The sequence below is a fragment of the Chironomus tepperi genome, unplaced genomic scaffold, assembly GCF_022539635.2.
Source record: "Chironomus tepperi strain 1889 unplaced genomic scaffold, CSIRO-AGI_Ctep_v1 contig_219, whole genome shotgun sequence".
Taxonomy (NCBI): Eukaryota; Metazoa; Arthropoda; class Insecta; order Diptera; family Chironomidae; genus Chironomus; species Chironomus tepperi.
The window spans coordinates 440,952-463,315 of NW_027226341.1; the positions used below are offsets into that span (position 1 = coordinate 440,952).

At 28.1% G+C, this 22,364-nt stretch overlaps 7 protein-coding genes across 11 annotated transcripts; 2 read left to right on the top strand and 5 right to left on the bottom strand.

The window, feature by feature from the left end:
• Positions 1-787: 787 nt before the first annotated feature.
• On the bottom strand, positions 788-7,584 carry LOC139090672 (NAD(+) hydrolase sarm1-like). 2 transcript variants are annotated; one of them, XM_070640470.1, is made up of 9 exons: positions 7,569-7,584; positions 7,303-7,425; positions 6,239-6,489; positions 5,959-6,175; positions 5,757-5,894; positions 3,673-4,123; positions 1,996-3,608; positions 1,759-1,899; positions 788-1,678 (listed from the first exon to the last, which is right to left on the bottom strand). In XM_070640470.1, exons 2-9 carry the CDS (start codon positions 7,423-7,425, stop codon positions 1,454-1,456), a joined length of 3,159 nt encoding a protein of 1,052 aa, XP_070496571.1. In that variant the 5' UTR covers positions 7,569-7,584; the 3' UTR covers positions 788-1,453. The 2 variants fall into 2 exon arrangements, with proteins under 2 accessions (XP_070496571.1, XP_070496572.1); XM_070640471.1 differs by lacking the exons at positions 7,303-7,425; positions 7,569-7,584 and adding an exon at positions 6,886-7,072.
• Positions 7,585-8,063: 479 nt separating this feature from the next.
• On the bottom strand, positions 8,064-9,486 carry bou (glycosylphosphatidylinositol anchored membrane protein boudin). The gene is made up of 4 exons (XM_070640476.1): positions 9,252-9,486; positions 8,902-9,063; positions 8,622-8,771; positions 8,064-8,461 (listed from the first exon to the last, which is right to left on the bottom strand). Exons 1-4 carry the CDS (start codon positions 9,301-9,303, stop codon positions 8,265-8,267), a joined length of 561 nt encoding a protein of 186 aa, XP_070496577.1. The 5' UTR covers positions 9,304-9,486; the 3' UTR covers positions 8,064-8,264.
• A 109-nt stretch (positions 9,487-9,595) lies between these two features.
• melt (ventricular zone expressed PH domain-containing protein melted) lies at positions 9,596-13,295 on the bottom strand. Of its 2 annotated transcripts, XM_070640473.1 has the most exons (8): positions 13,154-13,295; positions 12,994-13,067; positions 12,888-12,925; positions 11,361-12,779; positions 10,515-11,280; positions 10,303-10,453; positions 10,082-10,238; positions 9,596-10,012 (listed from the first exon to the last, which is right to left on the bottom strand). In XM_070640473.1, the coding sequence occupies exons 2-8, from the start codon at positions 13,058-13,060 to the stop codon at positions 9,776-9,778; spliced, it is 2,835 nt and encodes a 944-aa protein (XP_070496574.1). In that variant the 5' UTR covers positions 13,061-13,067; positions 13,154-13,295; the 3' UTR covers positions 9,596-9,775. The 2 variants fall into 2 exon arrangements, with proteins under 2 accessions (XP_070496574.1, XP_070496573.1); XM_070640472.1 differs by lacking the exon at positions 13,154-13,295 and having other exon boundaries at positions 12,994-13,143.
• Positions 13,296-13,437: 142 nt separating this feature from the next.
• On the bottom strand, positions 13,438-16,915 carry LOC139090675 (serine-threonine kinase receptor-associated protein-like). Of its 2 annotated transcripts, XM_070640474.1 has the most exons (9): positions 16,609-16,914; positions 16,389-16,544; positions 15,463-16,329; positions 14,668-15,397; positions 14,539-14,604; positions 14,405-14,473; positions 13,785-14,334; positions 13,654-13,724; positions 13,438-13,589 (listed from the first exon to the last, which is right to left on the bottom strand). In XM_070640474.1, exons 4-9 carry the CDS (start codon positions 14,768-14,770, stop codon positions 13,492-13,494), a joined length of 957 nt encoding a protein of 318 aa, XP_070496575.1. In that variant the 5' UTR covers positions 14,771-15,397; positions 15,463-16,329; positions 16,389-16,544; positions 16,609-16,914; the 3' UTR covers positions 13,438-13,491. The 2 variants fall into 2 exon arrangements, with proteins under 2 accessions (XP_070496575.1, XP_070496576.1); XM_070640475.1 differs by having other exon boundaries at positions 14,668-16,329; positions 16,389-16,562; positions 16,609-16,915.
• LOC139090677 (ejaculatory bulb-specific protein 3) lies at positions 15,038-15,737 on the top strand. The gene is made up of 3 exons (XM_070640478.1): positions 15,038-15,284; positions 15,346-15,404; positions 15,468-15,737. Exons 1-3 carry the CDS (start codon positions 15,166-15,168, stop codon positions 15,617-15,619), a joined length of 330 nt encoding a protein of 109 aa, XP_070496579.1. The 5' UTR covers positions 15,038-15,165; the 3' UTR covers positions 15,620-15,737.
• On the bottom strand, positions 15,951-16,673 carry Phax (phosphorylated adaptor for RNA export). Its single transcript, XM_070640481.1, has 3 exons — positions 16,609-16,673; positions 16,389-16,562; positions 15,951-16,329 (listed from the first exon to the last, which is right to left on the bottom strand). The coding sequence occupies exons 1-3, from the start codon at positions 16,671-16,673 to the stop codon at positions 15,951-15,953; spliced, it is 618 nt and encodes a 205-aa protein (XP_070496582.1).
• Positions 16,916-17,208: 293 nt separating the features above from the next.
• Positions 17,209-20,660, top strand: B52 (serine and arginine rich splicing factor B52). 2 transcript variants are annotated; one of them, XM_070640549.1, is made up of 9 exons: positions 17,209-17,339; positions 17,471-17,704; positions 17,762-17,857; positions 17,924-18,023; positions 19,530-19,575; positions 19,665-19,692; positions 19,767-19,943; positions 20,005-20,238; positions 20,304-20,660. In XM_070640549.1, the coding sequence occupies exons 2-9, from the start codon at positions 17,508-17,510 to the stop codon at positions 20,395-20,397; spliced, it is 972 nt and encodes a 323-aa protein (XP_070496650.1). In that variant the 5' UTR covers positions 17,209-17,339; positions 17,471-17,507; the 3' UTR covers positions 20,398-20,660. The 2 variants fall into 2 exon arrangements, with proteins under 2 accessions (XP_070496650.1, XP_070496649.1); XM_070640548.1 differs by having other exon boundaries at positions 17,921-18,023; positions 20,304-20,659.
• Positions 20,661-22,364: the final 1,704 nt, after the last annotated feature.

Sequence of the window (22,364 nt, forward strand, 5' to 3'; positions counted from 1 at the left end):
ATTGTCATTTTAGAATTATTATTCCATTAAGTTTTATATTCTTTTATACAGTGGCCCAGACCATCACGGATCATGATAAAATCTCTTCGTTGTTTTTATAAAAAATTAATTTAAATTTCTGATTATTTAAATAAGAAAACTTTCAGTATCGCAAAGTATTCAGAATTAGAGTTTCTTTAGTTAACAGAAACTCAAATTGTTAAAACTGTACAAAAATCGGCTTTTGCTGAAATTTCAGTATGGTTACTATGTAAAATTAGGAACTTGATACTAAAGTTTTAAACTTCATTCTTCGAGATAAAAATAATAGTATTGCCAGTAAAAGAATAAATAAATTTAAAATTAATATATATAATATAAAAATCCAATCAAAGAAATAAAATTAATGTCAAATATTTTTCATATGCTTTATTTTTTATTACGAGGTTATAGGAATAATTTTGTACATATAATTACGTTACTCAAAAAACGAATTTATAGACCACCAAAATGTCCATCCAAAAAAACTCCTTTCTCCTTTCCCTAAAAAGCGAACGTAATTAATTTGTGCATTTTGAATTAATTTAGGTTCCTGTTTCGATACTTTCAAGCCTGTCTGTTCTATCTAAACTTCATGTTCTTGTCCCGTTACTAAATCCAACGTTGTCATGAACAATACATCCTCCTTGTCGATTACTAAACAGAGGCTTTACTTAATCTTTAAAGCTGAAATTTGCCATATTGTTATATTGTTGATGACAATTCATTCTAATAACTGAATACAAATTAAAAAATAAGGAACAAAATATTTAATAATATTCATTAAATAAATTTATTTCTAATGGTTTTTAAGTTAAAGTTACATTTTGATTATTAATATTTATGTATTGAGTTTCATAAAAAAAAACTATTTGATTAACTTTTTGACTTTTTTGAAATATCTATCAAGAAATGAGTTTTTTACATTATTTTCATTAAAAATATTTAAGTCCTGCTTTAAAGAATTATTTTGTTCATTTACTTCATCATCATCAACCATAGAACTATCAACAATAAGCAATTCTTGTTCACAATTACTTTCTGATACAATTGATGGTGGTTTAGTTTCATCTATCACGCAATTGTCATTAAATAAGTCATCCAGACTCTTTGATCGCCTATTATATGACGAACTTGTTTCATTTGAAACGTCAATTTTGTCATCAAGTTTATCTGTTGAGTCAGTAAATTGTTGATTATCCGATGATGAGTCTAAAAAGCCTTCTAAACTTTGGCTACGTTTATCAAGCGGATTGGAGATAGATAAAGCAGATAAAGTGTTACAATCAGCATAATACTTTGTGTTTGGTTTAACTAATGGTGATTTTATTGGTGATTTTGAATTTTGAATTCTTTTTAATCTTTTAGAATAAGCTGGCGCAGGTTTTCCGGTTGTATGTCGTAGCCTTTGTATTTGCAAATTATGATTATCTAGTCAGTCCGAAATCCGACCATTGTTCATACCATCCTTTAAATCCTTATTTGAGTCATTACTATGCATTCTTTGATAGCTTGGAGGATTTGTTCTCATTGATGATGCTGTTCCTGGTGTTGAAGGAGCTGTTAAATCAATTCCTCTGCCTAATCCAGTACGAGTATCAACATTTCTAATGTTTAATTCTCCACGCATAAATCTTTCAAGTTTATCAACGCATGCATCCTATTTAAAATACATTTAAAAAAAATATAAAATATATTAAATATGAAAATAAGAATATAGTTAAGTGTTGCTTTATTTACTTGGTAATCATGTATCCATCGCACACCATTGAAATAGCAGACATTTCTCATATCTTCTGGAAGTTTTTCGGGTTCAGGCCAACAAAAATTATCGATAATAGGTATAATGTTGCAACTTGAATTTAAGGCAGCTACAATTTCCTACAAAATTTGTATATTTACAAGACGTTTAATTTGAATTTCTAAACTTAAGATATAATCAAATAAAGGTGGAGATAATAAAGTTTGTTAACTTACTCTATGAACCCAATCTTTGCATTCATGATCTTCTATACATCTTTCCAGAGCTCGAGGGGTTAAGACTAATAAAAAGTGTTTTGCTTGCTTAATGCTTTGTAGTAAATTGTTATCAAATTTTCCAGCTTCAAGTCGTTCAACATCAATAAATACAGAAAATCCTCTTAGTTGTAAATGAACTTTAAGCAAACTTGCTAATTGAGATCCATTGCTACGTCTGTAGGAAACAAATACATCTAATGTTTTATCCATACTGTCATCACTTAGTTGCTCAGATGTATTTCCCATTAATGATAAGGCATTTAAAATTCTTGATCGATGTATTGAGTTTGTTATGCTACATTCTGCAATCAGTTGATCATCATTTAATGATCGAAGGGATTCTTTATCAACTCCAGCATTAACCATTGAGTAAGTATAAATTGAATATTCGGGACCGATTGAAAGAAGAAAATTATTGATGTTACTAGTATCTCTTGATGAATAATCTGCCATTTTCTTCAAGTTTTGAAGCTCTCTTTCAAATCGTTTTCTTCGGATACCATTCTTAATTCCCAAATCTTCTCTCAAATTTTCCTCCGTTAGTTGCAACAAGAGATCACCATCTACTTTGGCGTCAAAAAAGCTGTGTTCGTATTCACCAAATCCTATTTGTTTGACCCACTCACGTACATCTTCAATAGACCATAATGGAACTTGCTGAGAAAGTTTATGTGGAACAGTTTCACCTATTAATCTTAATGCTTGAGCTGCAAATTTAGATGCAATTGCATTTGGACAACTTGCAACCTTCTTAAGTGGCTCTATTGCTCCGATTTCACGAAAAATTTCAGTATTTCCCTGTTGTCTTTTAATTCCTGCTTCCATACAAAAATGAAAGCTAGCCAAATTTCTTGCTTCTTCGCGTTTTGAACTTAAAACAGGAACTAATCTTTGAAGCCAGTGTTTGCTTTGACCATGTACATGAGATAAACTAGATTTTGCAAATTCATATGGATTGTGAGATAACACAAATGGTTCCACTAAATCCAATGTACCAGATTTTAATACTTCTGCTTCAATTTCTTTATTGGCAACGAGAACTGCGATTGCCAAACAAGCATAATATTTGATGTTATCATCATCATGGAATGCTAATGGAAAAAGCCACATTGGTACTTTTTTGTTGATCATTGCTTCCTGATTTTCTGCTCCTCCATAAAGAGATAAGTTAGCTAAAGCTGTTGCACAATGTCTCAAGGTCTCAATATCATTTTTTCTACATTCAAATAACACTGCATCTAGACCACCTAATCTGATAACATCCGAACAAGTTCCTTCACTGTGTTTAAAAAGATGTTCCAAGATTCCTGTTCCCACTCGAGAACGATTTAATTGATCGCTAGCTGTCTGCGAATTTCTGGTACAAACACAAGCCACATTGACTACTTTTTCAAGTCCATTCTCCACAACATGTGCTCTGTTGTCTGTTGTTAGACATTGCTCAAGTAAACGTGCTGATGAAAATTGAAGTTCTTCATCACCTTCCATACAGTTTTTCATCAAAATATCTAATCCACCATTTTGTTTGAGAGCATTACACAAGCTTGCACCAAGTTCATGGCCATGAGTTGCTAAAATGAATTATTTTTTTTTACATTATAGTATGATAATTAAATAATAATAAAATAAACTTACGGACTGCCCACGCTCTACGAACAATTTCATTTAATTTCTCTAAAGCTTCAGGTGCCTTTCCAATAAAGCATAATTGTCTTACGCACATATTAACGTGCTGCGAATACTTTAAAATTGCTTGTTCAACATCCAATGGATTGCTCGTTGAAGACAAGTTTTCTAGATCATCAAAGTTTTGTGACATTTCAAGATCCCAAGAGCCGTTGTTAGTTGAAGTGCTGTATTGAGAAGACTGGCTTATCATACTACTACTGTTATACGACATCTGTGATTTATGATGTATTTGTTCTTGGTTATAAATTCCTGTCGAAGTTTTTGTTTGACTCTGTTGAGCTTGTTTCATAGCTCTTTTCTCCGCACTAAATTGTTCATGTTGAACTTTAAAACTCAATGCCTCAATATTATTTAAATCCTTTTGTTGAAACTCTCCAGCTTTAATTGATCGTGCTTCCTAGATAACAACATTAGGAAAATAATTAATTATTGATCATACAGTGATGCTATGGTTCAATACGGGACATACTTAAGAAGAATAAAATGTTTAAATTTTACTAAAATAAATCTCTGATTATTACGTAAAAGTAATTTTCGTATATTACACTATAGCTATTGCTCACATTTAACATCATTTAATTTGCCTAAATATAATTTTCTTAATTATTTTTTTCTCTTAATTGTTGCATTTACCTCATCACTTCTGTCAATTGGTATTTCGCGTATTGTCCTATGTAAAATTGGTTGGAGAGTAGATGAATTTGTAGGTGAAAACGTTAAAGGACTTTCAATAACAGTAACATGTGTGGAAATCGGGGACAAAGGATTTTTTGATGTTTTAGAAGGTGGTGGAGATAATGGCATTTCGACTATGGGACTGGGTGTGTCTCGTTTTGGCAATTCATAATCAGAAATCCCCGTAGATTTAAATATGCCCTTCCTAACTTTCCAGGGCTTATAATGAGTACCATCATTTGACATTCTTCACTCAATTTTAATTAATTTCTAACTCTCATTTAATTGAAAAAATAATAATATTTCAACAACTTTTTTACTTTAGGTACAAAAAGTTACTGAGAAAAAAATTTTCTTCTCGTGATGATGAAAAAATTAAAAAAAAAATCACTCAATATTATCTTCTGTTTCTAAATTTAAATCCCAAAATGTAACAAATATTCTCTACAACTGAATTGTATAAAATAAACATGTGAGAGCGTTTTTAAATTCCTAGATTACATGTTTTCATACAAAAATTAAGAAATTCACTTATATCATTTATATAGTACTATCTTTTTGAGAAAATTTTCTTAAAGTGTATAAGATTAATATTGTCATTACTAAATAAGAATTTTCAAAGTAATTGATGCAATAAAAAATTTCTTGCGTGAATCATGTTCATATGAAAGTTAGTAGTTTACAACTACTAGTATACACAAATACATTGAAGTAAGGATTCTTTGAGTTTTAAATAAATATAAAAGCTTAATATGAATCATAGTTCTTGGAAAATATATTCCGTTTAAAATATTGACGAATTAATTCAATTGCTATAATTTTTATCATTTGATAATGAGTTTGATAATGACATGAAAGTTCTGAAGGAACTTATTTAAGTACAGTTTTTAGAATGGAGGGTGGTTCTATGATTTTATAACAGTTAAAAAATGAAAATTTTTTGCTTTGGAAATTAGAATCAAAGTTTGAGGAGGTTAAAAATAATTAATCTTTTTGGGTGATTTTAAAAGTAGTCCCAATGTTCTAAACCAGCAAAAATGAACTGATAAAAATACCTACATTTACCGATATTATTTTAAGAATTACTGGTGAAAATCTTGTTGAATGACACCGAAATATATTTGTAAACATTGCTTATTAGATAAGCTTTAGTCATTTTATTGAATAAACAATATTTGTGATTTTAAACTATCTTTAAAATTAAATTTTCATTTTTTTAAACACTCTTTTGCTGAACTTTCAGCTCGAAGAAAAAATAGAGGGTAAAAAAGTCACGCACATTTATCGATCCAAAAGAATTTTTTTTTTGTTTTAGATTTGAATATAACGTTAAAAGATTCTTTATTTTAACTAACCTGTACTACTGCATTTGCTTCCTCTGTTTTTAATCCATCCATTTCGAAACGATTTTTTACAGCTGCAAGTGCTTTTGCTTCTTTAAATTCTAAATCACCTGTTTGTAATTTCTTCATTTCTGCTGCATTTGTCATTGCCTTAAATAAAATATATATAATTATTCCTTAAATTTCTCTACTATCGGTTATATTTTTTACTTACTTGCTCACTACTAAATCCATTGGATAAAAACTTAGTTTTTGAAGTGTTCATTGTACGTTTTTCTTCATATTTCATTCTATCTACAGAAGATAATCTAGTAGATTCAAGATTGTCATCTGCAGTTAAATCGCTATGTAGGTCATTTACTTTATTTTCATCTGGAAAAGTAACAACAGGCTCGGGATCGTCGACAAGATTTTCGAGGGAAGATCGAATTCTAAAAAGTTGGGAAATATTATTTAAAAATATTACGTTATTATATAATTGTAAAAATAATTACTTATTTTGAATATTTGTCATAGCGGATCTTGAGGCAAGATTATTAATCTCACTCATTGAATTCTTAAATTCATTGAGATCCCGTTGTAAGACATGTGGATTAACAACAACGCTGCCAACATTACCGGATGAAATCGTTTGTGATTGAGTTGAAGATGTAGAGCTGCTGGATGTAATATGATGTAAGCGTTGTGAAGATGTTGTTTTTGCAATTCGAGAAGAAGATGATGAAGCTGACGAACTGTTTAAAACCTAAGAATTCAAGAATATGAAAAATGATATTTTGTAAGAAAATCCATCCTTGGTTCATGTTTATTATTTATATGATAAAAAAGCAGTTTCATATATTTCAGTAATGTCAACAAACAAATATCTATTTTGTATATGTAGAAATATTCAAAGAAAAGACTTTAATGTTAGTGTCACTAATGTTTGTTGTATGACAAGACACCCACACTTTAAGTTAAAAATCTTAAATTATACAAAATGATGCACTTAGAATGTCATAGCGAAGTCAAAAAGATTTTCATATAAAACTTTTCTTTAATATCGTCAGTTTAAAGATGATTATTTGATTAGTTTTCCTACATGATATCCTCTCTAGACAATTATGATGATTCATACTTAAAATTTATTGTATTGACCTACCGTCTTTTTATTTTTATTTGAAGGTTCGCTTTTCATTTTTTTTTAATTAGTGTCCTTTTCGAATTTAAATAATTAAAAATGATATTTTCTTTAAGAAAAATTGTGAAAGATAAAATTATAATCGTATAGAATAATTTTCGTTCGTTCGCGATTCAGATACTTGATCGTTCGAGAGTTAATTTTCAACTGAAAATAAATATGAAAATCGTCATTTCGCTTTTAAGCTATTTTACATATTTTTGTGAATCATCATCATAACCACAAATATATATATATATGTGAAAGAATAGGTGACGAATTTTGTGACGAATATAAAATAATAAACATGATAATTGGCGAATCCACAGATTATATGCATATGACAATCTTTTTGGTACATTTACCTCATTCATACAAAAATTGTTTATATGGGATTACCTGTGTGGAGCTTTTAGATGAATTGACCAAATTTTGCCGTGTTAAACCATTTAACTGGATAGACGAATTGTTATTATTGTTATTTTGATGCATTTCTAATTTTGTTTTTGTTTTTTCTGACATCTGATGAGTTTTGTTAAAGAACATGAAAAAAAAATTATCACAATAAAGAAAATAGTCTTATTTAAATAATTACTAGACTTAAGATTTTAAGATTTATTTCGATACATAATAAGTAAATAATTTAAAAAAAAAAAAGTACTCACGATTTGTTTTTTTTTTTAATATCTTGAAATCGAGAAAAGTTTAAAAAGGTATACTGTCATACTTTAGTCAAATAGCATTTGATTTTGACTTTTAAAAGAATTAAATACTAATCCAATATGGTGCTACTTAACTTTTAATTGCGTTTGAAATTACGGGGACTTTATAAAAACAGTCTTCACATAAAACTATTAAATTGAGAAAATTTATCAATTAAAAGTGTGAATTGTATAAAGAAATTTTTAATAATAAAATACATTCAAGTTTTTGTATGAAACTAACACACAGAAGTAGATGATTGAATCCAAATAATTATTTAAACCCACGTAAATATACATTCTCTAAAACTCTGAAAAATTATTACACTCACATGTTGCTTTTTTTTTTAAGAAAAAAAATACATATTAATAACTTAAGTTTTCGATCGTGTGCAGTTTTTCATATGTGTGCTGTATATCTGATCTCTCTTCGACTATTTTTCATAAATTTATGATCAGTTATTTTAATTTTTGAATACCAATATTCTAATTTATTTTTATTCAATAAATCTATATGCAATACATTACTTCATTTTCAAGACATAAATACTATTTATACTTAATGAAACTTTTACGTTCTATTTGCTTGAATTATGGGACGGTATCTGTTACGAAATTGATGACGGATTGAAGTTATTTTATTTTAAAAAAATTAAAGTTTTATAATAAAAACTTTAAAAAGCAAACTGCCAATAACAAGCTTAACGGCATCTTAATAAATGAACTTTTGTTGCATCCATCGGTATCACATGTAAAAATGCAAGATCGATATTCTAACTCATCTCCTTTATTCTTAACATCATTACAATAATTTCCCAAATCTCTTGATGAACAATATCTGATTGCTCCGATTCCACCTAAAAAAGATCCATGAAATATTATTAAAAGAGGTAAATAAAAAAGTATTAAGTTTTATTTCATTAGTTTGTTAATATTTGTAAATTTGAAATTTTCATGCAAAAGGATGTGAATTTTTAAAAAAAGGTGCATCTATTAATAGTTAGTAATTTTATATACTTTCTAACGATGTTGATTTTATGCAATATTGTGCCTCAAATACGTGATCGCAGGATTCGGGCTTTAATTTTGCATCATGCATGTTAATCATCAAATCAGAGCATTCGATTGTTTCAGAAGATTTACATTGAAAGCATTTAATAGCTAAAACTGTAGAATTTGTTAATAAAATCATAAAAAAGACGTTTAAAATATGTAACGAATTGAATATGATAATATATCCTATGTTAGTACCCATTTTCCCATTGTTAATGAAAATATCAATTTTTTTTTTAAAAACCTTCAAATCGTCCAATATGTTTGATACAATATTTTGCACCATGAACACCGGAACAATCTATTGGCTGAATGTCTGGACGATCATAACGTTCAAACCATTCACTGCATTGAAAAGGTTGTGAAGTATCGGTAGAATTACATACATAACATTTTATTGATGTCACTAATAATAGAATCCAAATAAACTCATTATGTATTTTTTAAAAAAAAAAAACATTTCATGTTTAAATAAGTACTTTAGTTTCGTTTTAAAGGCTTGAAATTTAATGATGAACATTATTTCATGAAGAAATTAAAAAACACTAGAAGAAAATATTCTTTTTGTTGTTAATAAAATATTAATGGAATTACCTGAATGAACAGAAATTGAACAAACAATTAATGACAACAGTATATTATTCATATTTTGCTAGTCTTTTTTGGGTGCGGTTTTTGGTTTAATAAAACTATATCGAATCTTTTTTCTTAATTTCAGACCTATTAATTCAACAATCAATTATATTCGTATATGATTCCGATACTATTTTAATTGTGATTTCCCAGTTGTGTAAAATTATAACAAAAAAATATATTAAAAATTATCGAATGGTATAAAACAAGTGTTTATGCATATTTTCGTATAAAATTATAGAACAACAGAAAAAAGTTCCAATATTGTTTTCATCCCCCTATTTTTAAAGTTGTTAAGCATTGCTTTAAAAAAAAAAATTAATTTATTAAGTAAAAAAGTTTTACAAAAAATGTATCTCAATTAATGTTCACATTAATCAACTCAGTTGTCTTCAAATACCAATTGATACAACTATTATATGTAAAAAAAATTATTTCACTACAAATTACAGCAATTTCTTGTAAAATATTCATTAAGTAATAATTTATATTTCACGTCGCGATCCTAGAGTGTTTGCCTTATTTCGGCTTCCGTCTCTTTGTTTCGCTAAGACTATATTTAAATATTGAGCCCATTCTTCAGCCTTTTCACCATCAGTTGGTTTTAGAATTAATGTCTGGTTTTCTGCAAAAATTTCAAAACATGTTGGAATGTTTCTAGCACCCCTTTGTACCTTGACACTTCTTATTTGATTTATATCAAGAGTACATGCATTTCCATTCTATAAGAAATATCGTTATTATGTTTTTATCTTTTTGATTTTAAAATTATCCTCTTAATTTCTATTTACCGAGTTCTTGCATGACAAATGTGCACCAGATAAGGTAAAGTAACGTGTACGCCAACGTTTAAATAGTCTCCACTTTCCTTTCTTTTCTTTTAATTGTCCTTCTATTACCGGTTGTGCATTATTTTCTAAGAACATGGCCTTTTCTGGATGGTTACATCTAAAATATGGTTTTAAAAAATACTGTTAAGAAGGCACTCAAAAATTAATTAGTATTTACTTACAAAAAACAACCCCATCGAATTTGATCCTCGATTAGACTTATAGAGCTATTATTACTTAAATTTAAGGACGGTCCAACTTCAAAAACATCAAAAAATCCAGAATTTCTCAGTTCATTAATTAATGCATCTTGATCACGTGTTACTGGAAATGCTGTAATTAAATTAATTCTCAAATTAATATTCACTCAATGTTGTGAGAAAAATACTAATACCTGATGTAACCAATGTTATGAATGTCTTATTTTCAATTTTTAATGTATCCCAGCAATGTTTCAAACTTGAAACAGCAGGGTCGTATGAACTAAGAGCTGAGTTCGACACTCTTGACTGTAAATCAAGAAACATTAAATGCACCCATGTTTTTGGAAATCGTGTTCTCATACTAAAAAATGTTTTGGAATATAAACAGTGTGAATTAGAACGAGACTGACAAGCGAAATGAATTTTCGCAAATTTTTTAGATCTTCGTTCTTCTATTGTTATTTTGCAAGCAGGTGGAAGTCGATTTGATACTGATTTCATATATGCCTTGATCTTATCAAGATGTTTTTCACAAAAATGTAAAATTGTATCGCGCATTCCGCATGGTTCAAAGACGCTCATTCGATGATTAACGTTATTATTGTTATTATTAATATTGAGTAATGTTACAGATTTATTATGATTGGTATTCTTCCTCGAATTTGTGGTTCCACTAATAACAACTTGAGATTCAATATTGTTTGAATCTCTTGTCATTTGTGGAGAAATTGACGTAGACGTTGTATTGCTATGACCAATATTATTGTTTTGTATGAAGACAACATTATTATGATTACTAATACTGCCAGTTGAATGATTTAAGGAATTGAAACCATTGGCTGTCATTGAAAATGGTCTGATTTTATTTGGCGATGTGTGATGTTGCAAGATAACACCTCCAGATGTTATACTTTTGATACTTGGAATACCCCATTTATTTTCTCCTATAATTGCTACCTATTATATTAAAAAAAAAAAATAAAAAATAATAAAATACAATAAACAAATATTGAATAAAAGTAATTTATGTGAATTACATGCTGGCTCAAAGGTGGTGGCACCAAAGATGGTTGTGTTGATGTATTATTTTCAATATTATTTGATGTCAGAATATTTGAGACAACACTTTGTGATTGATGAATATGCTGTGATGAAGATAATCTCGTCATACTTTTGTTTGAATTATTTCCATTAGAATTTAATTTTGTCATTGATCGGTTTGTTGAAATCAGACTGTTATTGTTATTATTAAGACGACCTGTTGATCTTGAATCTAATTTTTGTTTTCTGGAATAATATGGCGCATTAAAAGGACTGCTTTTATTTCCCAATGTTTGATTGTTGATGTATGTTGTTGATACTTGTGATTTTAATGAAACAACTTGATTTTGTGATGTTGATGTGCGTAAAGGAATCATCGTAGAATTTAAGTTTACTATTGTTACATTATTTCCAGATAATTGAGTTTGAGAATTCGTTTTTTGATTTGTATGTTGCCTTATTGCAGCTGTTAATTTGTCATTGAATAAGACTGGATAGAATGAGCATAATTTTACTGCTTCTTGGAGAAGAATTGTTTGTGAAGATCGGTGATCAACATTAGCAAGATTTTCTAATATAAAATCCAATGCTATTGAAGCCTTTTCTTTATTTTTCTTGCCTACAGCTGCTAAAATTTGTCCAATTAGACAGACAGTATTTGGTAGCTTTTGGGCAGTCAAAACGAGCATATCTATATATTCATGAAAGGCCGATGGCTTTTTTTCTGCTATTCTTATTAGCACCATTAAAACTTGATTAGCCAAAGTACTATCTAATATAAGGTCAAATAGTTGAGGAAGCCTATCTACGACATCTGTTAAATCATCGGATAATATATTATTTATTATATTACCAATCAGCTGAAGTAAAATATTTTTATCACTTGTTTCACATTTTGGTAATATATCTAGAATGCTCTTAGCCCGCAAAATTATTGAACGTCCATTACTATATTCATAAAGTTGTAAAACTACACGAGAAAGACTGTAATTTCCATTTAGTAACGAACGAAGAATGATATCTGCATACGGGACTAATAAACTTGTATATTCTATAGCAGCCAACGATAAATAAGCGGCTAAATTTTTGGACATTTCTTCATTTTCTTTATCCAGAAACTTAACGGCTATTGGTAGAGCGATGGCCATGACATTTTTCTTATTATAGTTTAAAAATATGCACGATATTAAATCGGAAGAGAGCTTAGCATGAGGAGGATCCTCTCTCCTTCGAGGCTTATGATTGAACTGATAACATATTTCTAATAATTGAACTAATCCCGAACAGTGTTGTTCAGCTGTGTTTGTTTCTCTTATGCAAGAAGTGCATCTATTTACGCATATTTCTACAACCGATTGATCATTTATTGAATTTAAATAATGAGGCTGAGACACTATATTTGAAATCTCCAATAACTAAAAAAAAGAGAAAGTATTTTTTTTAATGAATAAAAAAAGTTGACATTTGTTAATAAGAAAAATTGCTTGAAAATAATTAACATGACATTTAAATAAAATATATACCACATCTGTTAAGCAAGAAGCAATTTCCTCATCTTCAACTAAAATCAAAATAAATGATAATAAAAATAAGAAAAATGAAACAATTTAATTGAATTTTAATGCTCACCAGAAAACAGTTCACCAGCTCTAGAAAGATCCCTCTTTGCTAAAATGTTAGCAAATAATTCATGCATTTTTAAACTAAAATTAAAATAATGTAAATCTCCAGTAGAACTTTAAGATTAAATGAAAAGAAAAAAAAAATGTTAAGTAAGAAGTAACGGTACTTGTGAAATATTTATATTCTTGTTTTTGACATTTTAATTTGTTTAGGTTTTTTATATGCACTAATTTCTTGAAAATCACTCAAATAATGGTGAAAATTAAAAACTCAAAAAAGGTATTAAAATAAAACAAGACTAAATAAAAAAAAAGAAAAAATATATATATTTGTAGTCTCGATAAATGAAAATATGTACACAGGGAAAACGACTACAAAACTAAGCAATTTGCAGTGGTTAGGCAACTACGAAAAATTTTATCATTTATTTTGAAAACATCGTTTAATAACTTAATTTAATTAATTCAATGTATGATTGATTTATTTCCTTGGCAATTAATGAAGTTAAAGATACAATATTTTTTTATTCTTTAATTCACCATCAACAAATTTCCATGATCCATAAGTTTTGCCAGGGACAGTTTGCCATAATCTCAATGTGCCTAATATGTATTATATAGATGATTAAAAATTTTGTTTTTAAATACATAACAATAAAATTCTTACCATCTTCAGAACCGCTAGCAAAGAGTTCACCGTCTTTGGAGAAGGATATGCAATGAATGGGTCCAAAATGCCTAGTGGAATGATATAATATTAAATTTCAAAATAATATTTGATTTTTGTTTGAAACCTACCCTTTATGAGATTCTAATTCAGATCCCCTTTGAAAATCAAATTTATATGCTTTGAAATCTTCTCCACCACATACGAATAAACACTTTTCAGGATGAAGACTAGCACATTCTAGTTTACACGGTATTTCAATATCTCTAATTTTAGTCATTTTATCAATCTCATAAAGTGACACAGTTGATCCATATGTTGTTGTCAAAATTTTTCCATCGTTAGATATTTCAATGCTGCATGGATAGGTAAAAAATTCAATAGAATGAATCACTTTTCCGCAACTACGATCCCATATTTTTAAGCGCTTATCTCCTTCTGCACAACTAATTATGCATTTGTCTTCTCGACAAAAAAACGCTCGTTTTATGTATCCAGCGTGTCCGGAATAAAGTTCAATGATCTCATTCGACGGTTGCTGTATGTCAAAAACTTTTAACAATTTTTCATTGCTTCCAGTCAAAAGCTTCTTACTATCTTTGCTAAAAGCTACAGATTTCACAACATGGGTATGCTCAAAGCTATATTTTTCTAGTCCAGTTCCAGTATCCCAAATTTTCGCTAAAAATGTTTGAAAATATTCATTTGTTAATTTATTTGAAGCATTATCGTTTATAAAATGTAAACGAACCAGAAAAATCTGCAGCACCAGTTGCTGCCAATTTTGAGGATGAATTTAATGAAACTCCAAAAACAGCTCCTGATGAAGATTAAATAGTATTCAAATACGTATTCAAGTAATTTTATTTTAAATTTTCTTAATACCTTTATGTCCTTCAAGAGTTCCAACCAAGTCACCAGTATCGGCACGTCTTAATATTGGATTTTTATCTAATTATTAAAAAATATATATATTTGTTTACATAGAGAATTTGAAAGTCTTAAAAATCATACCTTTACAAGCGGATAATAAATGAGCCTTGCTGAACACTAAATCAGTGACTGGACGTGTATGTCCAGAGCAAGTAATAGGAAGCTGTTTGGCAATATTTGGCATGTTCTTTGCTGATTTTTTTTAGCTTCAAACTTTTCTTCCTAAATCAACTTAAGTTTGTCATTTCATTTTTTTTTTGGACAAAATTCAAAATGTAGTTTTAACGGAAAAAAGTTGGATGCTTGACAATAATGTTTTATTTCACTAAAAGATGCACCTGAGACTTTTTAAAGTATGAAGGTAATTTTATTAAGCATTAATGGTTTTAATACAATAGTAACAGAAAATTTGTATTTTAAAATGTTGCCTAATTGAATTATATTAGTTACCATTCCTTCATACATATATATCCTTTGTACGATCTTGTACTTCTTTTTAAGGATTCATCCTTTTAAGCATGCTGTAATCTATTACAATTTGAAAGTACTGCAGGAAAGTCGTCAGTAAAATTAAGAAAAATGAAATTAATTATTTGTGTTTTGTTTGCTAACTTGCTTTTATTAAGTTTTACGAAAGCTCAAGATGAAACTCCCCAAAATATTAATAAACTCCTGAATAATCAAGTTGTTGTAAGCAGGTAAATTATAAATTTATTAATTTTTTACATAATTTATTTTAGTTCTTCTATAATTTGGCAGGCAGATAATGTGCGTCTTAGACAAAGGTCCTTGTGACAAGCTTGGACAGCAGCTAAAAGGTAATATATTTCTTGCAACTTATTAAATTCAAAGATTAATAATAGAATTAAACATTACTTTAGCTAGTTTACCAGAAGTGATTTCTCGAAATTGTAAAAATTGTACGAAACAACAAGCCCAAAATGCTCAAAAACTAATCAGTTTTCTTCAATCTCGCTACCCAGACGTTTGGGGTATGTTGTATAGAAAATATAAACAAGAACAGAAAAAATAATTCAAAATAGTCTTAATAATTATATCTTTTCAAATTTTTGACATACCTACAAAAGAAAGTATTATATAAATTTTAGCCAAAAAATAATATTACCTTCATCTATAATAACTAATATGTACATGAATCGATCAAATTAGTATTGTTAGAAAGATTATATCGAAAATTTACAATAAATTTACTATTTCAACTATTATCTATCCTGCTTTGTCTTAATCGATTTTTATTGTGTAAATTTTGCAAAAACTTATACACTGTATAATTATAAAAAAATATATATATAATAGTCTAAGAACTGGTGTTAAATACCTCAAAAAAAATTTATTTTGCTTTGCTAGGTATCTTTCTCAAATATTTTCTTCTTTTGTACATTAGTTATTTCATTAGAAGTTTTAATTAGAAAAAGAAAAATTCCTCCGGAAGTTCGACGGCGCTGTTTATTTACCGTCAATAAGCCTCCGTTTCTTTCAATTTTTTGTGTTTTCTTATAAAACTTAACACATTCTTCTTGTCCAATAGCAGAAACAGCCCTTTTTATTAGTTCTATATTCTCCTCATTTAGTTTAAATGCAATATCTGCTGCCAAATCCTCATCAGTGGCATCAGTTTCCGTCAATTGTGGTAAATTTTTTGACTGCCTATCTTGGCTGTGTTTCACCTTAATTTTTTTTCTCTCTGAACAATGAGCTGATGAATTTTCCGGGGAGTTTGATCTAAAAATTAACATTTTATTTTATTGTCTTTTATATGTCAGTAGTAAAAAATTAATTACCTGTTATCAAATTCATTGTAATCATAACTTTCGGTACCACGATCTATTTTCCTTTTTCTGATGTTTTTAGCAACTTCACAGGTCTTCATTTCTTCCATAAGGCTCTCCTCTTCTAACATTTCCTTCCAAAGTGCACCATTTTTGTTAATTTTTTTCCTTAAAACGTAAATATACCTAAATAAATACATAGCTTACATATTTAAGAAATCCATTTATTTACTTAGTCTCTATCCTTTTTGGTAAGATTTCTGTTTCACTTTCAGATTCATCTGAACTTTTATTCATTTTTCTTCCTTTATTGGTAGATAATTATCTATAATTAAATTTCAGATTTTTTAATAAATTTATATTTGAGATTTTTGCAATATTTTGATTCGTATGCGGGATAGTTTACAAATCACGTCCAGCAGAAAATAAGATTTGGAGATTCCTCAAGAAGTCGTTTATAAATGAAGTCACATAAACAGTACAATAATAAAAGTCATTATTAACAATGAACAATAAATTCAGTTCTAATATTTAGTGACTTCTTTATACAATTTGTTGATAACTAATTTTAACCAATTTTATGGTTAATTTGTTTGTTAATAAAATAATTTATTTTACCAAAATTTTGATAAAGGATACAATTTTACAGTTAATTTGCTGATCTTGTAAATTTCTTAATTAGTAAAAATACTAAAATTGGTTAAGAAAGACATAACAATACCCAATAGCAGGTAGTTACAGAAAGTAAAAATTTTCATAACGGTCAGCAAAATTTCAAAATTTTCTTAAAAAATTAATTTTTACCGAAAATAGTTTTTCCCCTGTATTCGAAAGTAGAAAACTTTTGTCAAGAAAACTCTGATTACGATTGATTGATCAATTTAAAAATTATTAAATTGAGTCTTTGAAAGTGTTAAAGATTAATAAATAGTCTTAAAAGAAGCATCATAAGACAAGTGAGTGGTAAGTTTACAAAAATCTAAAGAATTGAGATATTTAAAGCATAAATAATGAACCGGCAAACATGCTTTTCAACATTTTCAAACGTCGGCCATATTTGATTAATAATCTATTTTTTTTTCCTCAATCATCAGATATCCTAGTTTTTCAATTATAAAACTATTTTCAAAGATGGTTGGATCAAGAGTTTATGTTGGTGGGCTGCCTTACGGAACACGAGAAAGAGATTTAGAGAAGTTTTTCAAAGGTTATGGAAGAACGCGAGACATTTTAATTAAAAATGGATATGGTTTTGTCGAGTTTGAAGATTATCGTGATGCCGATGACGCTGTATATGAGTTAAACGGAAAGGAGTTACTTGGAGAAAGGTAAGTAGACATGCAGACATAAAAAACAATATTTACATTTGTCATATATTAACTTAGAGTGGTTGTTGAGCCAGCAAGAGGGACTGCTAGAGGTGGGAGTCATCGTGATAGATATGATGACAGATATGGACGAAGAGGAGGACGTTATGACAGGTACTAAACAACATTTAAGAAATTTAATTTATGACTTATTCTTTACATTTATGATACTTAAAGCAGATACAACAACAGCTCAAGGAGTAATTCGCGTTATGGGCCTCCATTACGAACAGAATATCGTTTGATTGTTGAAAATTTATCATCAAGAGTTAGCTGGCAGGTATGAGAATTTTGAATTATTTTATATTTGCATGCCGTTTAAAAACAATTATTGACAGTATTGGAAATTAGCTTTATTTTCGATACTCTCATATTTTTTTAAAATCATAAGAAAAAAAAATTAAAACATTTTATTCAATACAATAAATCTTGATACTTTCGTGAATTCTTCAGTGCAAAATTTAAATCACTGATTTGTACTCGAACGTTTCAAGTTAAAATTGTTGTAATTTTGTCTATTTTATTTTAACATAATACAATAATTTTAAATAATTTCTATTGTATTATGTTTGGTTGTAGAAAATTAGATTGATTTACTTAATTTTATAAATCTATATTTTAAATTATAAACTCAAGATAAAAAAGTTAAAATGACAAAATTTTTTGAGCTAATATGATCATGAATACAATAAGTAAACAATTTGTTATTATTCATATGTTTTTTCTAAGTGAGCCTCCCAAAATGTGAGTGTGAGAGACGAACTGAATTGGGAACGATTACTCTGAATATGGTCCTTATATGTTAAAAAGGCAATGAAGTGTGCATACAAGAGAGGCTGACGAAAACGTGGCGATTAGCGTGCCTAAGAAACTGAGTTAAATTAGAAAATCCTTTAAAGTTATTTTTTAAGTCTAATGCAAATAGTGGACGATAAATTACACGATGCTTACGAAGACGCAGCCAATTTAATACTAAAAGTGGTCGTTTGAGAGATGTTAATTTTCATGCCTACGATTACTTTTGACCTGATGACCGTAATCAACCTGAAAGTTAAATCCAGTGATGATTGGTTGATGCATTCGCACGGAGCGTTCGGTTTTAGAACTAACTACTCGTTTAAATATTGGGTTTAAGGCACTTTTTCAATTTGTGAAAAATTCTAAAGACGAAGGTGTATAAACAAAAAAAAGTAATTTTTAATATGTTTACTATTAAATCAAAGTTATTAGATTCTCTCCATTTTTAATTTCTTTTAAAATAATTATTATTTTATTTCATGATAATTATCAATACTGTTTTTATTTTTGTATTTTCCCCATATAGTCTCATGATTAATTTCTTGTCCTATCAACAAACGTAAAATATAACAATAAAAATGTAGACGAGACACGCGTAATATTCCGTAGTGTGAAAGAGGTTTTTTATCGCGTTAATTATAATTAGGTCACTCGATATTGTATTTTTTTAACGACTTTCAACTTGGTCTCTCTTTGTGCAATTCCATATCACAAAAAAAAGATGATTGACGATGATAATTCAAGCCGATGTAGTTTTCATTAAACCCCAGGAATAAGAAAATTGCATTTTGCATCATGAATTTATCACAATATTATTATGTTAAAATTTCATTAAAAATAAGAAATTAAAAGGAAAGAAAAATATATTATTCATGAAATACCAAATCATAAATGAATATATGGATACTTAAAGATCAAAGTTAATTCAATTATTATTCGTTGAATATTTATGTTATTAACTTTTATTTCTAACCATTATCTTTATTAGGATCTCAAGGATTATATGCGACAAGCTGGAGAAGTAACATATGCTGGTATGTATAAACATATCTATTTCATTTATTTTATTTAAAAAAAAAACTCGACAACAAGTTTAACGTTAAATCTATGTTTTTCTTATCAGACGCACACAAGCAAAATAGAAATGAAGGGTGAGTACGATTGTATTCGTTTATCTTTAGTCCTTGAATAAACTTTTAATAACATATTTTCTTTTTTTTCTCAGTGTCGTTGAGTTTGCTACTTTGAAGGATATGAAAACAGCTATTGAAAAATTGGATGATACAGAATTAAATGGACGCCGTATTCGCTTGGTTGAGGACACTCGTCGTAATGGACGTAGAGGTCGTTCTCGCTCCTCAACAACTAGCAGATCTCGATCTCGTTCTAGACATCGTTCAAGGTATGTTCTTGGTCTAAAATAGTAAATATTCTGTTTGCTCTAATTCTCGTTCATTTTAAAGATCACATTCAAGACGATCTTCACGCAGATCTAGAGAAAGCCGTTCAAAATCTCGAGGAAGTCGCTCGAAATCTCCTGCTGAAAAAAAGAGTCGTTCACGTTCACGTTATTCTGAAAAATCTCATTCTAGAAGTCGTGATTCTGCACGCAGTGTAAGCAAAGATTCAAATCAATCAAATCGCGACAGAAACAGAAGTGGCAGTAATATTTCAGACAAAGGGAAATCCCGCTCACGGTAAGATGCAAAATGATTACTAATCTATTTTATTTATTTATTTATTTTTTTATTTGTTTCTTTAGCGATCGTTCTCGATCAGAAGACAAAAATGACCGTTCAAGATCAGGATCAGTAAATAACCATTCTCCAGATCGAAATGAAAGTATGGAAGATTAAAATTTACTTTAAAAATTTTAAGGATTAACATGTCGTTTAAGAAATTATTCAATAGCAGTATAATAATATAATATTAAAATCTTTCAATTAACTTGGTGAAAAAATTGTGTAATAACTTTTTAAAGTTATAATTTTTGATGCATTGATTTTTTCTTTTCTTCTATTTTTATTATTATTTTTTTTTTTCTTTCAAAAATTATCTACCTTTTGAGAACATTATACATACTTTTTAAATGATAATTATAATAAAAAGAGAAAATGATCCTGGAAAAATTCATTACTTGATAAAATAAGCTTAATAAATGTGTTTACTAAAATTTATAAGAAAAGTTGTATTAGTAATTCTAGAAAGTTTTCATATGTGATTAATAGGAAATTTCATCAATATTGCAACAAAACACACGCTCAACGTATGTAATGCATGTAATATATCAGTTGATCTTTTTAAAATTGTTAGATTTTTTAGCTTTTATAAAATTCTAACATTGATTTTATTTATTTATTTTTTCTTTACATTTGTTTCATATCATTGACCTTGAGATTTACTCGTTATACATCTTAACATACAACTTGTGGTGTCTAATAAAGTATATACATATATATGCATGTATAACTTCAAACTTTATGAATCACTCTACATTGAAAGGAAGAATAGCTTAGCTGATTAAAAGCATTCTAAAACTTCCTGAAAAGTCCTATTAAAATATATAGCTCTTATGTCTGTTGATTTTTTTTCTCATTTTCGTATCGAGTTCCTTGAACTTGTATGTTATTTTTGATAATGTACATATGTATTCAAAAAAAAGTATCTACGACGACTTTATTAAGGTTCATACAATAATAAATATTCGTGTGATGCAGTTCTATATTATATATAAACGTAGTGTAGAGACAAGGTCACAAACCTTAGAAGATACATGTAGAAAATATATTAATAACTGAAATAATGTGGACTAGCTAAATGAACTAACACGTAATTCTGGGATATTTTTAAGTATATAAGGAAGTATGAATTAATTCATGCTTGCAATTACGTTGATTGTACAAATAGTCCATCTTCAACATGCACTTTAAAAATACAAAACCATTACAAATTGTCATTTTCTTGGATTTTTTACTTATGAGACGAACGAGGTTGGTGAACTTTTCGTTAGTAGCGAGGTCATGGATCGCTTTTATAGCGTTTTTTCTTCATCGATTTTTTCGTGTAAATATGTGTTTGCTGTGCTACTATATATTGTTTGAAGCGTTAGTTTTATATTCTATACAAGCAGATATTTCTTAATGTCTGTGAAATTTATTTAGGTTTTTTTTTAACTAAAATAATATTAAATTTATTTTTTAAATCTGATGATTTCTAATTTTTTTTTTTTTTTTATTAATTCAAAAATCTTGTGACAGCATACAAAAACTTTAAAACTTATTCTAAACCTTAACATATATATTTCAAGATGTTAATATAAAATTTTATTCGTAGTTCATTTACTTATCACATCCTTAAAAATATTCTGAAAGATAACTGTTTAATATAATCTTGAAAAAAGTTCTGGCAGTTTTGAGATGTTTTTTAATCATTTACATGATACTAAGATTTTTGAGTTTACGTCTTTTAGTTTTCATATACCTCACAAATATAATGACAATTCTATTTTGTCGTCCTCAATTAAGCACTTTTAATAAGATGAATAAGAAAATAATTTTAAATGGAACATATTAGTTATGAGCATTTTATTCAAAATTGAGGGTTTTTATTTTGTAAAATAATATTTTACTTAAAGCTTTTTATAAAAAAAAATTTATGCATAAAATTTCAAATTTTTTGACATTTTTTGTACAGTTTATGAATTTTGATTTAAAACATTATAGAAAATGCACCAAGATTCTTTTGAAATTAAAAAAATATATTTATTTTTATTGGTAAAACGTTTTTGCATTTAAAATTTTCAAAAATCTAAGTTTGTTTTTCT

Coding starts and splice junctions, on each gene's coding strand:
- LOC139090672 (XM_070640470.1), bottom strand. CDS start 7,425: ATGTCAGAAAAAACAAAAACAAAATTAGAAATGCATCAAAATAACAAT. Junction 6,176..6,238: donor ATGACAAATATTCAAAATAA/GTAATTATTTTT, acceptor CCAACTTTTTAG/AATTCGATCTTCCCTCGAAA. Junction 5,895..5,958: donor ATGGATTTAGTAGTGAGCAA/GTAAGTAAAAAA, acceptor ATTTTATTTAAG/GCAATGACAAATGCAGCAGA.
- bou (XM_070640476.1), bottom strand. CDS start 9,303: ATGAATAATATACTGTTGTCATTAATTGTTTGTTCAATTTCTGTTCAT. Junction 9,064..9,251: donor TTCAATTTCTGTTCATTCAG/GTAATTCCATTA, acceptor TTCTATTATTAG/TGACATCAATAAAATGTTAT. Junction 8,462..8,621: donor AAAATCAACATCGTTAGAAA/GTATATAAAATT, acceptor GATCTTTTTTAG/GTGGAATCGGAGCAATCAGA.
- melt (XM_070640473.1), bottom strand. CDS start 13,060: ATGCATGAATTATTTGCTAACATTTTAGCAAAGAGGGATCTTTCTAGA. Junction 12,926..12,993: donor AGCTGGTGAACTGTTTTCTG/GTGAGCATTAAA, acceptor TTTTGATTTTAG/TTGAAGATGAGGAAATTGCT. Junction 11,281..11,360: donor CACCACCTTTGAGCCAGCAT/GTAATTCACATA, acceptor TTAATATAATAG/GTAGCAATTATAGGAGAAAA.
- LOC139090675 (XM_070640475.1), bottom strand. CDS start 14,770: ATGCCAAATATTGCCAAACAGCTTCCTATTACTTGCTCTGGACATACA. Junction 14,605..14,667: donor TTTATTATCCGCTTGTAAAG/GTATGATTTTTA, acceptor TTTAATAATTAG/ATAAAAATCCAATATTAAGA. Junction 13,725..13,784: donor GAATTAGAATCTCATAAAGG/GTAGGTTTCAAA, acceptor TCATTCCACTAG/GCATTTTGGACCCATTCATT.
- LOC139090677 (XM_070640478.1), top strand. CDS start 15,166: ATGAAATTAATTATTTGTGTTTTGTTTGCTAACTTGCTTTTATTAAGT. Junction 15,285..15,345: donor AATCAAGTTGTTGTAAGCAG/GTAAATTATAAA, acceptor ATAATTTGGCAG/GCAGATAATGTGCGTCTTAG. Junction 15,405..15,467: donor GCTTGGACAGCAGCTAAAAG/GTAATATATTTC, acceptor ACATTACTTTAG/CTAGTTTACCAGAAGTGATT.
- Phax (XM_070640481.1), bottom strand. CDS start 16,673: ATGAATAAAAGTTCAGATGAATCTGAAAGTGAAACAGAAATCTTACCA. Junction 16,563..16,608: donor CCAAAAAGGATAGAGACTAA/GTAAATAAATGG, acceptor GTATTTATTTAG/GTATATTTACGTTTTAAGGA. Junction 16,330..16,388: donor TACAATGAATTTGATAACAG/GTAATTAATTTT, acceptor GTTAATTTTTAG/ATCAAACTCCCCGGAAAATT.
- B52 (XM_070640548.1), top strand. CDS start 17,508: ATGGTTGGATCAAGAGTTTATGTTGGTGGGCTGCCTTACGGAACACGA. Junction 17,705..17,761: donor AAGGAGTTACTTGGAGAAAG/GTAAGTAGACAT, acceptor ATATTAACTTAG/AGTGGTTGTTGAGCCAGCAA. Junction 20,239..20,303: donor AAAGGGAAATCCCGCTCACG/GTAAGATGCAAA, acceptor TTGTTTCTTTAG/CGATCGTTCTCGATCAGAAG.